Source organism: Zosterops lateralis (genome assembly GCF_965231275.1).
Source record: "Zosterops lateralis genome assembly, chromosome: 4".
NCBI classification, from domain to species: domain Eukaryota; kingdom Metazoa; phylum Chordata; class Aves; order Passeriformes; family Zosteropidae; genus Zosterops; species Zosterops lateralis.
In genome coordinates this window covers 58,465,692-58,479,133 of record NC_139765.1, presented here as the reverse complement: position 1 = coordinate 58,479,133, position 13,442 = coordinate 58,465,692, and the positions used below count along the sequence as shown (strand labels likewise).

Sequence of the window (13,442 nt, the reverse complement as noted above, 5' to 3'; positions counted from 1 at the left end):
AATTTATTTAAACTTTCTTCTTTCTTTAATAACATGGTTAAAATTAATTTCCTTTCTGTGATCAAGTCACACTAAGAATGCCTCACAAAACTACATGCTGCACAGCAAGTGTTATTCTACAGTGTAAGTTGCCCTAAAGTGTCACCTCTTCCCCCTCCAAAAGCACCTTTGTTATTACTATCTCAAATTTGTCCAGTTATGGATTTACACTAATAGTGTCAATGAACACAATTATTACACCTCTGTCTGTATTAACAGAGATACAAAACAGTAATGCTTGCTGCACCTAGAAAACCTCCTTTTTTATGGAACAGACAAAAAACTAAATATTTGTACTTCCTCAAATGGCATTATAGATTATCAGTTTAAAATGAAAAAATATCAGACTTATTACATCAGTACACTTTCACACAAAATCCACCCAAACTAGATAGACTGAGTGGTTTAAATCTGCCCTACACTCAAAGCACTATTCACCTCATCTGAGAACATATTCCCTTTCCTGAAGAAATTTGTTACCAATAAAATGAACAATTGCACTCAAATGGAATTGAGTGCTCAGGCCACAGCTCTCACAGGTGAACGGAATGGGCACACAAACTCCACTTCTTGGAAAAGACAAACGTATCTTATGTATACAAAACAAAAACATTAAGAATGCTTCCATTGCCTGTTCAGAACAGTTTTTTCTTAAATACTGATTTTTATTCTGTAAGCTTTAAGTATTTGCTCGAGTCCCACTGTAGGTGTACTTGTATCCAATCCCTTCTCCAGCTCTGTGTCTCAGACTGGCCTCAGACCTACCCTGTAGGGATATCATCCCTAGTCCTGTCTCCAGCTCCAGCTGTTCTGCTCTGGCCTCCCTGGACGGACTCAATTACTTTATCTCACTTGGGCTGTAAATCGGACCTGTTTCTATGCCCATCCCTGCTCTGCCCATCCTGCTCAGATACAGTGGGATCCTGGTCAGCAAGAGCACTGCCCCTGCTACAATCACCCTTGACCTCCTTTCTGTCATAGAGTTACTCTGCTCCTGCTGCTTCCTGACATGTATCAAGGTATCTCTTTCAGGAATAACTCCTTCAAAATTACTTTTAACCTCCCATGAAGTAGATGTCCAAGAGTCTCAGAAATGATTAATGGGAACTCTTACTATTTAAGACATATTTTATTGATGACAGAGTCTGGAAAGGTGAAACAGACCCATAAATCTTCCAATTGCTACAGTCCTTGATCTCAAATATCTAGAGTACCTAAAATCCCTGAGCTTACATCTGTCCATTACTTCTTCCAAAGCTACAGTCATTTAAAGCCACTACTAAGCTTCCAATTTGTCTGTATCTTGTGAAAAAAAAATTATGTCTGGGCAAAACTATAGAACACCAACAGTCCTGACTGATTAAAGCACTCAGTACAACTTAGTGAATATGTAAGATAAAGTAGCGATAAGGAAACACTTCAACTCTTGGCTCTCTCAATCTTTGAGCATAAGCTCCTCTTAAGAGTTAAAAAAAGCAGATACATCAAAATAACATTGATTGATGTACAAGCCTACAAAATGATGGTGCAAATGTTCACAGTTTATTCAAACTTACTCTGCATTTCAAGTAATTCCTTCAGTGCCTGTATCCACTGATTACATAAGTGCTCCTCAACACACCAAAATGTCACATCACTGCACCGCCAGCGGTGATTTCGGGCTTTCTTCACATAATACACTATGTAAATTAAAAAAACAAACCCAAAACAACATCATGAGATGGTTCTGTGAAATTAAAAATGCATTTCAGAAAGATCTCCAAAATACTGACCTGTAATTAACCTGCACTACACACTTCTACAAATGACAGAAGCAGAGTATGGCCAGCACATTTGTAGAGTCCAAATGAAAACGTAAGTGAAAACACTTGCTACAAGCAGACACCTAAACAGAGACTTCTTTTTAAAGAAGTCATTTCTCATCGACTTACTATAGACATATTATAGGCTTGTTCAGAAGTTCACTGAGCTTATGTATTATCTGTAATAAAAATATCTACATAAAAAGCCACAAGCTTAAGAAGATAAGCGACATTGACATCAACTTCATGTAACCAACAGGGTAAATTTCACTCTATAAAGCTGAAATTTGAGGAAAAAGAGATTTTGTTTTCTTGCGCATTAAGGCCTCATATTTACACTTCATATACAGTATCTCCAATTACTCTTACTGGAGGACTTAAGGTGAGGAAAATACTCCACAGCATAAATTTTGGCATGTCATCTTTTTAGCACATTAGTCACTGCTCTTTTCCCAAGCCAGACACTTACTTCCCACACTTTGTTTTAAGAATGCAGTCAATAATACAAAGAAACTTTCATGCACACATCCTGATGGTTAGGGGTAATTTACAAAACTCCAAATATTTAGGACTCATTCTTTCACCCTCTCTCTATTTTCTAGTCAAGAAGTAGAAAGCAGGTGTCCTGCTGCAGAGTCATTCAGCAGAAAAAGAGTCTAGGGTGAACACTCAGACATTAGTTTGAACGTGATGAAAAATAACTAAACAGAAAATGTATTCTTAAAGGAAGAGTTTTATTTTTCAAATCGGGATCTTTAAATAGAAATCAAAAGATTTTTGGTGGGAGGTTTTTTGTTGTTTTTTTTTTTTTTTTTTTTTTTTTTTTTTTTTTTTTTTTTTTTTTTTTGTGGGACATTTGCTTAGGTTTATTTCATTTGGGGATTTTGGGGGGTCTTTTTGTGAGAGTGTTTTTGGTTTTTTGTTTGGGTTGTCTTTGGTTGTTTTTTTGGGGGGGAGTGGAGTTTTTTTAAGAACATAATTTCTTTTTAAAAACCCCAAAACTTTGATGATTCCTTTTGAGTCTGCCTTAAGCTACCTTCAACAGAGTAACAAGCGCAAGCATCCGGAGACTGTTACTTGCCTTACCTGTGAAAGCATGTAGCTTTGCCATCTTCTGCCATCTGCCAATGTTACGTTGTTTCTTGTTAAACTCAGTTTCTTCTACAGCAATGATCTCAGAGATGGGTACAAAACAGTTTTCTGTATGAACACAAGATCTTACATATTAGAATCCTCAGACATGACCTGAATGATTATTTCTATACCTAATATGATATAGATAAATGATTAGAGCAGTTGCTCAGTAAGCACAGCCAAGAGCATAACTAGAAATTTTCTGAATATTTTAAACTTTCCTTTGTCTTTAGTCAAAGCACACAATCCATAACCACCTACAAACTATCCAAAACAATATTTTAAACGTCTAGAATTTCTCATAAAATTAGGTATTTCATGTATAAAAGTATTTTTGCATGAAGCCAAAATCCAGCAACATTGATTTCAGAGTAATTAAACTTCCCTTTCTATGAGGCCTAGTCCAGGTACTTGACAGTGAATAGCACAAGCTATTTCAAAGAATGTGCAACTAAATCTAGTGCACAGACTATACAGGCTATTCGTTATGCTCAGGTAAGTAGCTGGCTTATGAAAGGGCAATAATATGAATTCTTAAGATTTTAAATCCCACTAAGCTTTTAAAGTTTAGTATCTTTTAAGAGAATTCTAGATGTTATGTTTTCAGACTAGATGTCTTGTTCTCAGGCTATGAAATAACTTCCTCCGACCTCATTCTCTTTTCTTTCAGTTTCTAAACATCATCTCAGACCTCTTAAGTCCTGTCAAATGAAAGACTTTTGTCTCATTTTCATTACTGATTTCAATGCTGCTGTGTTGTTACTTCATCTCAAAAATGTGAAACTTAAAATGCATGCTTTGTATTTATGTACAAGCAAGTGCTCTCTGTAAAAACATACACACATATAGAAGATTTATATTGTTATGACAATATAGTCTTATGTAAATAATCTTCTATATAAAAATTATAATATACTTGCTTCTCTCAAATACACAGTGATACCAAGATATTGAGATATTCAACACATAAAACACACACAATAATACCATTGTTACTGGGGTTTCTTCTACACTTCGTTTTCCTCATTATTTTGCAGCAGTACAATGGTAGTGGTGAGGAATGTGAAACGAATGAAAAGTTTTCCTGACCTCTTCATAGTGACAACTGCAATTCATTTGCCCATAATGCACTTTAATTATTTTTTCCCATCCTATTTAACTGGTTTAGTCAAGAGAGTCTTTATACATCATCACATGTATTGACAATTTGTGGACTACTCACTAAGGGGTTTTGGTATTTGACATTATTTATACTCATTTAGTGTTTTTATCTTCCCAGAATTTTTCAGCACAATTCAAAAGAAATGTAGCCTTCAAACTTCACACTGAGGTTCTTTAGGAATCTGGCTGTATTTGATTGTTTCAACTCAAAAGCAAATTTCATCTTATAATAATTGCATTTACTACATTCAAGGAGTGATAGGGAAGTGCAGCAGTCCCATAATGCTGCTACAAAGATCCAACAGCAGAGATAAACTCTGAGATGTATGGTATGTGTACTGTACATAAGCACATGTAAGACTACATCTAGTACTGGACAGTAACAGTTATTTGGTCTTCCAACAGATACAAGACCTGCTAAGTGATCTCAATATGATTAACCTATACATTTATCCAAGGAAAAAGAAATACAGAACTGAGATGGAACAAAAAAGGAAAGGAAGCACATTCTTTAATCTTTCTTTCCCAAAATTGCTTTTACTTATTTTTCTATTGGCTCTGCCAACGATCCATATGTCAAAATATGAAAGAAAATTTGTTGCATCTATAAAGATTGCACTTAAATGGTAATTTATTTTGTTACTGCTCACAGATATGCCATAAAACTTAGAAACCACATTTAGATAAAAATTTAAATGACAGTGCCCTAAATAACATTTTTGGAAATAGCTGTACATAGTGCATACTTATTAGCATGTATGCTGGGAGCAGCAACTGAAGTAATTGTCTTATTAGGCATTTTTTATATAATAAAGCTGTCCAACTGTACAGAAAGCTAATGGATTTTAAAGTACTTCCAAATCTGTATCACTGAAAGCATTTCTTTAGAGTATATACTTCAGCACATATTACACAGTTTCTCTTAACCTTGAAACCACTTATAAGCTCTCCTAATTCTGTGTTCCCCCTCTGACAGTTGCATGACTGTTTTCATTTTCCAGCAAATCTCTTCACAGACATGGCAAAAAAAAAGAGCAAAATGTAAATATTTTTGTTTTATTTGCATTTTTTTCATTTTATGGCATCAGAGTTACAAATCTGAAAAACAGATTCCTGAACAATGGGAGGAAGAAAACACCAAAGGAACAAAAATGAAGAACAGATCCCACCTTCCATCTGTAAATCTTTGGCTTTGGTGAAAGTCTGAAGAGTTTCTGTTCTGGGAATACCAGCTCTGCTGATAATATCCCTCAGTACTACTTAGCACCATAAAAGCATCAAGCAACTCCACTGTCCTGAGAGCAAACTGCAATCTTAAGGCAGTTAAAATCACACACTACCGAACCCAGTAATTGCAGATGGCCAGAAAGATGCAAGGCTGTCTCAAATAACGCATTGCTCAGAACATTCCCTACTCCTTATAACAACAAATTCTAGTGTGTTTGAATAGAACTCAAGAATTTCTATCAGTACAAATATCTCTATCACTATTTGACTTAGTGCTACTTGTTTAATCACATTGCAAACCAACTACGTAGTCCCACCCCTCCTCCTTTTCCCCAGAAGGAAGAAGCTTTCAGCGTGAAACAGAGACCTTCAGTACGAGCACAATACTCCTGTTCCTCTGCTGTTCAGTCACCAAAACCTGCCCCATAAAAAATAGTTCTAACTCAGCCTCTCTTGAAGGTTCACATATGTACTAATTATAGGCCTTCCCCACACCTACTTTTGTAGCATTTATCCTATTATCAAGTAGCATGAGACGTTTATTTCACTGGCAGCATAAAGGTGTTCACTCAAAGGCCTTCACCTTTACATGTTTCTCCCAAAATATGGAAAATCTTATTGCCACATTAACAAAACAAACCCACACAAAAAAAGTTGCTTACACCAGTACTACAGGATCAACATTAATGAAAAAAAGGTTGAAATATGGGCTCAGACAATGTCAAACAAAGAACTTTACTTGTCTCAGTCCAATCCATTCAACCAAGTAGCACGCAACAGCTTCTATACAAAATGTTCACCATGGTCAATGGCTAGCATAATAAAGACAAAGAGCTGACCATCCAGAGAAGGTGGATGAAAGGGCAGGGCAAAAAAAAAAAGTAAAAAGTTAAAAAGCCAAACAAAACACACAGTAAACAGGTGCCAGTCTTCTCAGCACTCTGGCTGTGCCAGTCATTACTCATTCTGGGTCACAGTGCTCTTAATCTTAACATTCTTCCTAAAAGTAAACTGATAAATCAGCAAAACACTGGATTAGATGCACACTATTTGTCCCACATTAAGCAAGTGGGAGAGGAGAAAAAAAAACAAAACCACAGAAACAAAACCAAGATAAGCACGCTAATAGTGGGCCTTCTTTGTGCAAAATGCAGCCAGCAGTTAGGAAGCGTGTTTTTCTGTGTTAAGAAAAGATTTTTGGTGTGTCATTGCTGTCTGCCACTCCCACAGAACACTTCCTGAGTTTATGAGCACTCACTCAGAACTTCAGTCAAGACTTGTTCATTCATCACTGCCAGTTACGTCTCCTACCAAACTTCCCCCTCAGAAATGTGTTAGCTCAAAGCAACCTAGACACATCCACAAGCACAAAAACATTGCTGATCACAGCATTTGGTTTATTCTTAAAATTCAGCTGAGGCCCACACAGATGCAGTGGCATTTAGAGTTAATTTAAACTATTAGCATATTCTCATGACTTAAAAGTAAAAAGCTGAGATATAAGTTTAAAGAAAATGTGTATTTTAAGTCACTCTGAAAATTAATTTGCTGTTAGAGCCCACAAAAAGGGTCAAGCTTTCAGGTTTAAGATTTGCCTTCACCTAAAAACAAGAGAAGAGGAATAGTTTCTATCAGAAGGTACATGGTATTATAGCAATCATGCACTATAGAAAGCTGTGTTTAAAAAACACTAGAGAAGGTAGGATATAGTGCAGAATTACCAACAATTCACACCCTAAGGGAGGGGGAAGAAAAAAGGTATCATGATTGACTTAAATCAAAACTGTGGAGGAGTCACAGAAACATCCAAAGACCACGATTTCACCACGTAGAGCCATGTGTAAGGAAATTTGCTTCTTTTATTTTAAAGTAAATCTTCAAGTACTTTGTAAGTCAACAGACAGCTTCTACTATGATCACACAGTTATTTCACATCACATGAATCTGAATCAAAGCACAGCAATTTCAACTTGGGTCAACTGGGAATATTTAAATCATACTATTAAATGGTTTCCTATTGTTTCTTCTGCATTTCTAAATAAAATCTTTTCTGTTCAACTATGAGTATTTCAATGATAAAGCAGGGAGTAAGATGCGCTTATTCACCTTAAGGGGGGGGAAACAACCCGGCAAAAAGTTGTATGCTAAAGAACATGTATTGTTTAATGTAGTGTGCATCTCTAGTTGAATAAGATATCTTCCAGAACACAACACATTCCTAAGAAGTAATGCCTGCTGGAGCAATTATTCCCCACATCCTACTTGTGTAATGCAGTTGTGGCATTGCTCATAGAGAAACACTGTTCCCATTTCTGCACACGCCCACTGCCAGATAGGAATGACTGATGACAAATGACCTTGACTAAGGATGTGCCAACACTGCAAGTGCCAGAGGCTGGACAGACTTTGCTGCCCAGCTGGCCCACCCTCTGCTAAGTACCCTAAGCTTTCTTTAGAGTCCATCAGAATGACACCAGTGTTGTGAACACTAGTTCTGAGGCTTCCTCAGGTGGCTCCTTTGGAAAAGACACATAGAAGAGAATTCTGAAATACAAAAAGGCTAAAAGAAAGCACATATCTTAACTGAAGGCATAGAGTTCTGGGTCTGGTTTGGTCCTCCCCTTCATGCTTGTTCATTAGAAAAAAAAATCCTAGAAAAATGAGGAGAATCTCATTCTGCATTTGTAATGCTTTAGCACCAGGCACAATAAAACCTTAGCCAATGCTTCTGAAATACTGCTAAGTATATGCATACATGATACACTCTGCTATGAATTTGGTACAGTTTTATCATGTGTTACTTGAGAAAAACTTGACTGTACCATCAACATGAGAGAAATAATAAAACAATTTAGCTGACCAGCTTTGCATACACTTTTTATGATTCATGACTAACTCTCATGAAGAAATGTTACAAGGTTGAAAAATAATGTTCATCAGAAAATTTGAAGATGAAGGCATCCCTAGGAAAAAAAGATGCACAGCTGAATGTAACAGAGAAACACATGAAATTTCAAAGGTAAAACTTTTCCATGTAAGTTCAAACACATCTAACCATCCAAGAACAGGAAACAGGAACCCGATTATGCTGAAGACAGAACTTGAAACTATGATGCTGGTAAACAAAGTCTAACAGTAGGAAATAAACTGTATTTCAGAATTTAAAAACACCATGACTTGAACCAACATTTGATGTTTTTGTTGGTATCTTCCAAATGATAGCATTAAAAAGAATTCTCCTGAATTAATACTTCTGCATTTTGACAGAATAGCATTTAAATACATACATACACACATATATATATGTATGTATATATATATATATATCACTGTACAGAGATGAGAAAACAGAAGAATCCCCCCATACTCTCTAAAACTGCATTTTCCTGGACAACAGGACAAAGTCTGTGTTGTTTCCTATCTGTTCCTGATTTTGGATGTAACACGGAAAAAGGTAAACATTTCAAAACTTCTACAATACATCTAGTTATAGCTCTAGTTCTGTACATGTCAAAGTCTGAAAACTTTGAAAAACATATACCAAACAATTTTTATTTATAGATCTAAACTCAAGACAGCAATAAATGCTATGAGAATAAGTAGCCCTGTGTTTTTACAGTTTTTTAAAGACAATTGCTTCACTGTAATAGCTACCTACTAAACAAGAAATGTAGCACTTTCATACTGCATAATTTAGTCTGTATTTAGACAAAGTGTAGTCATGTAGTCAAAGGCTAAATGGTAGAAAGATACCAATCTTGGTCAAGCAACTCTTCTGAAATTATATGCTTCTAACTAACCACCTTCCATATTATTAAGTTTATTTATATATTGCCATGTATGCTGCTCATATTTCCAAAATAATTGTAGAGAACCCAATGAATCATCACAGGTCTTAAAAAGAGCTTGGAGACAACAGCTCAGCCATACAAAACTGTGATGATATTAAAGCCTGAGTGCAGGGAACACATGAATTAATGAGGGTGTTAAGAAGAGAAGGTACATTATCTATTGTATTGATCTCTACGTAAATTATACCCATGCCTCCAGAATACTTAGGCATTTCTTTTTCTTCTCCTTTCTCTTGTGATTTCACATCATGTTTTTCAAACTCTTGTAAAGAGCTGTGCTACAAGACAGTGGCTGCACTCAGCAACCACACTTGCCTCTTAGGGCATCTCCAGCTGGGTACTACTTCAGAAACTGCCTCGTACAGACTCTAATTTACTGTGTCCCACTCTCCTTCTACCATTCCCAGAATTCTAATATTCAGAACATGCTTCAGGGCAGGTTCATACACCATTTGGTCTACCATTTGGAGCAAAGCAAGAAAACTTACAACTAAAAAAGTAGTTAAAATTCACAACTGCAAGCAGTTGTAAACTTTAGAGTGCTCATGAGAGAGCTAGTGTGAACCTGTGGCACTCATGCTTGGTCTAAAGGAATTTATCAAACAGGAGAGTGGCACTCCCCTTGAACTTGCTCTAGCCTACACATCAATTTCCTAGTGAGTTTGCAAAGGCATTTTTAGGATTTTACAGAATTCGACCAACTTATCTCCAAAGTAGGAGCTACTTTACCTAGTGGGAGCAATTATCCCAAAAGACCTCGAAACTTCCTGTTTTAAATTTAAGATCCAGGTACCTTTATCTACACTAATTTTATTTCATTTTGAAAAGTATACAGCCTACTTTTCACAACAGTGTATTAAGCTTGGCAATTTGTCCTTCAAGTCTTAAGTTCCTTCAACAGAGAAAAGTTAAAGAATTTTGGATTACTTTTTTCATCAGTATTGTGGATAAACACTAGATTATGTCAAACTACTTGCACAATAGCAAGGGAAGGATAACAAACTCTATTTTTATATTATGAATAAGAAGGGTTGTACTTGAAACATAACCAAATCTCAATTATGTAAACTGTAATGCCAAATTCTTACAATTCTTGAGTTCTCTTTCTCCCTTTTCCCTCACCTTCTTGAAAAAAGCCTTAGGCCAATAAGATATTATGATAAAATTTGAAAAATATTTAACAAAGGTACATGGTAAGAATGGAAAAACTATTTCATTATTTAAGTTTGGGGACTTGCCTGGGATTGAAAACATCTACACTTAAACCTTTCTCAGATAAAACTTCTAATCAGCCTTTCTATTATTAGTTTTTCACTGTCTCAGATCCTGTAACCTCTAAAATGAGTATGACAGCAGTATCCAACTCTACAGTAAAATGTCCTTTTTTTCACAGCTACTGTGAAAAAAAGGGTATTACACATTTTCAAATGTTCACACACCACCTTAATATGGCTGCATTAGCAATGGGAATAATTACTACATAAAACCCTTAAGGTCAAAGACCCTGAAAAAAAAATACCTCTTAAAAGTACTGTAGAAAGTTTGATATGCAAACACTCTCATAAGTTAATCCGAATTTTTTCAGGTATTTTCATCAGTGACTTCTCAGATTTTTATAGTTCCCCCTTTGTGCAGTTGGCATAGTTTTGTACATCCACACCATGTTAACTGCACAAAAAGGGAACTACGGAAATCTTTGCCACCACACTGCAAACTAGTAGCCTACATTAAATATTTCAAAACCAGTAAGTTTCAAAAGTTAACCTTTCTTTGTAAAATTTCCACTAAGCCCCTAAGAAAGCTAAGAGTTAAAAAAAAAAAAAAAAAAAAAAAAAAATAAAAAAAACCCCCAAAACAAAGAAATCCCCAAGACAAGTAGTCATTGCCCAAGACACTGCCTCAGTACGAAAGTGTTTTTAACCACAAGTCTTGTAACTAAAAGAACCAAAACTGCTTTTAAGGTTCTGAAAGTCTCTTATGTACCGCTACGAATACTTTAAATACATTGAACTACACGCTTCTCGGTACTGGCGGCGCCGAGAAACAACAGGGTTCAGCGGAACAGACCAGTGCTTTGCCCGGGCAGCTGCGGGACACGTGTCCCCCCTGTGCCACCAGCGGCGCGCTCGGGACAGATGCTCGGCCGGGCTGCCCGGCACAGGCTCGCAGGGACCGCGGCTCGGCCAGAGCGGCTCCCGGCTTTGCTTGGGAAGGCACAGCCTGCGGCGCCCGGCACGGCCGGCTGCTCCCGCGGGCCGTTCCGCCCGCATCTCCCCGCTCCGAGCGCCCTGCCCGGGCCCGGGCCGCCCTCGCCGGCCGAACTCTGAACCCCGCAGGCGACGCACCGGCGCCCGGGGGCAGGAAGCGCTCACGCCGACGGAGCTCTCCGGATGCTGGAGGAGCCCCGGGCGCGGAGGCTGCAGGCCGCCCCCGCCGGGAGCCGCCGCCGGGGACGCTGCGGTCGCCCTTCCCCCGCCGGCCAGGAGAGAAGCCCCTCGGGGGGCCCGGGCCCGTCCCCGGCCGCGGCAGGTGCGCCCTGGCCCCCGCCCGCCCGCCAGGCCCACTCACCGCGGAGGCGGCGCGGCGGGCGGGGGTCGCGCCAGGCCAGCCGGCCCCGCTCCTCGTCTAAGGTGACCTCCCAGGAGCGCCGCCCCAGCCCCAGCGAGGACACCAGCCGGGGCCGGCGGCCGCCGGGGAGCCGCTCCATGGCCCCGAGAGCCCGGCCCGCCGCAGCCGCTACCGCATGGCCCGGCGGAGCGGGGAGAGCCCGGCTGCTGCTAACGGAGCCCCCGGCCCGGCCCGGCCCGCCGCTACCCCGGGCCCGGGCGGGGCGGGAGCGGCGTCAGCGCTACGACAGCACCGCGGGGCGGGGCCGCGGCTCCGGGGCGGGCCGGGCGGGTTCCCTGCTCGCCCGCCGGGGGGACACGCGTGCCCCACCGCCCGCGGGAAAGAGACCCCAGCGCTGACACTGTGACGGGCTGGGATTGCACTCGTGGGGGGTTTTGCGGGACGACGGAGCACCTATGTCAGTGACCATGGACTCTTTCCCTTTAGCCAGTGAAAATACAATGAGGGCATACAAATATCTGGTGATACAAACCTCTCCATCTGACTTCACCTCTCTTTACATAAAAGCGTTTTGGGTTTGCCTTAAGTATAGGGAGAGTAATTCACTGTAATTGAGCTCTTAGTCCCTTGCTGCCTTCCCTCCTAAGTGTTGCTGAAGTGTATGACCATCAGCATTCTACCAAAATTACTGGCCAGACAGAGCAGCGGTACCCATCCAGCCTTCTTCCAAATCTGAGTAGTTCCTACACAGTTTAATAGGAAATGTCTCCAGTCTATTCTTACCTGAGTCCAGCCCAGGGCCAGCACTCCAGCTGGCTTTGCTCAAGCTGGAAAAGCTTCTTCACTTCAGCTCTGCTCTGAACCTTATATTATACTCACATTTTACTAGGGGAAACGATTTTACACATTTACAAGGGGGAATAACTTTAAATTGAAAGAGGACGGGTTTAGATTAGATATTAGGAAGAAATTCCTTACTGCGAGGGTGGTAAGACACTGGAACAGGTTGCCCAGAGAAGCTGTGGATGCTCCATTCCTGGAAGTGTTCAAGGCCAGTGGAAGGTGTCCCTGCCCATGGCAGAGGGTTTGGAAATAGGTGAAGTTTAAGGTCCTGTCCAGCCTATTCCATTCTGTGATTCTATGATTTCATCTTCTGAAAACAAATGAGCTAGGCACTGTCATCCTAGTTATGTGTTGAAGATAGTCTTCCTATACAGCAAATGCTAGTTGTCATCTGTGACAGTCATTCCAATAGTCTTTCCTCTGGCCTTGAAAGAGAAGATATTACCTTTATTGGGAACAAACCTAGGTATGACACACTTCCACAATTTCAAGGAATACTTTGTCAGTTGTTTTGTTCTTTACATTTTTAATCTGTCCCTCCACAAACATCTGTAGAGCTCTTTATACTGAGACTTAAAGTTTGTTGCAAAAATCCATTGTGAACAATACTCTGCTAAGTGCAGTTCTGGACAGTCATTAATATCTCACTAGTTCCTTGTATTTTGCCACCTAAATCATCTCCTATCATCCGTGTTGCACTTGCATGGTGTAGCAGGTTGACCCTGTTGGGATGCCAGGCATCCACAAAAGCATATTGATCCCCTCTGTAGCTGGAAAGGGAGAGCAAATGTAACAAAATGTTCATCATAATTGAGAT

At 39.6% G+C, this 13,442-nt stretch overlaps 1 protein-coding gene across 1 annotated transcript in view; it reads right to left on the bottom strand.

Annotated features, from left to right (window-relative positions):
• Nucleotides 1-11,936, bottom strand: part of CERK (ceramide kinase) — a 42,822-nt gene extending 30,886 nt beyond the window's left edge. Inside the window, exons 1-3 of the mRNA XM_083859836.1 lie at nt 11,783-11,936; nt 2,928-3,041; nt 1,596-1,718 (exon numbers count right to left, since the gene is read on the bottom strand). Coding sequence (XP_083715962.1) covers nt 1,596-1,718; nt 2,928-3,041; nt 11,783-11,921 — 376 coding nt within the window. The 5' untranslated portion in view covers nt 11,922-11,936. The remainder of the gene's footprint in view (nt 1-1,595; nt 1,719-2,927; nt 3,042-11,782) is intronic.
• Between the last annotated feature and the right edge of the window lie 1,506 nt (nt 11,937-13,442).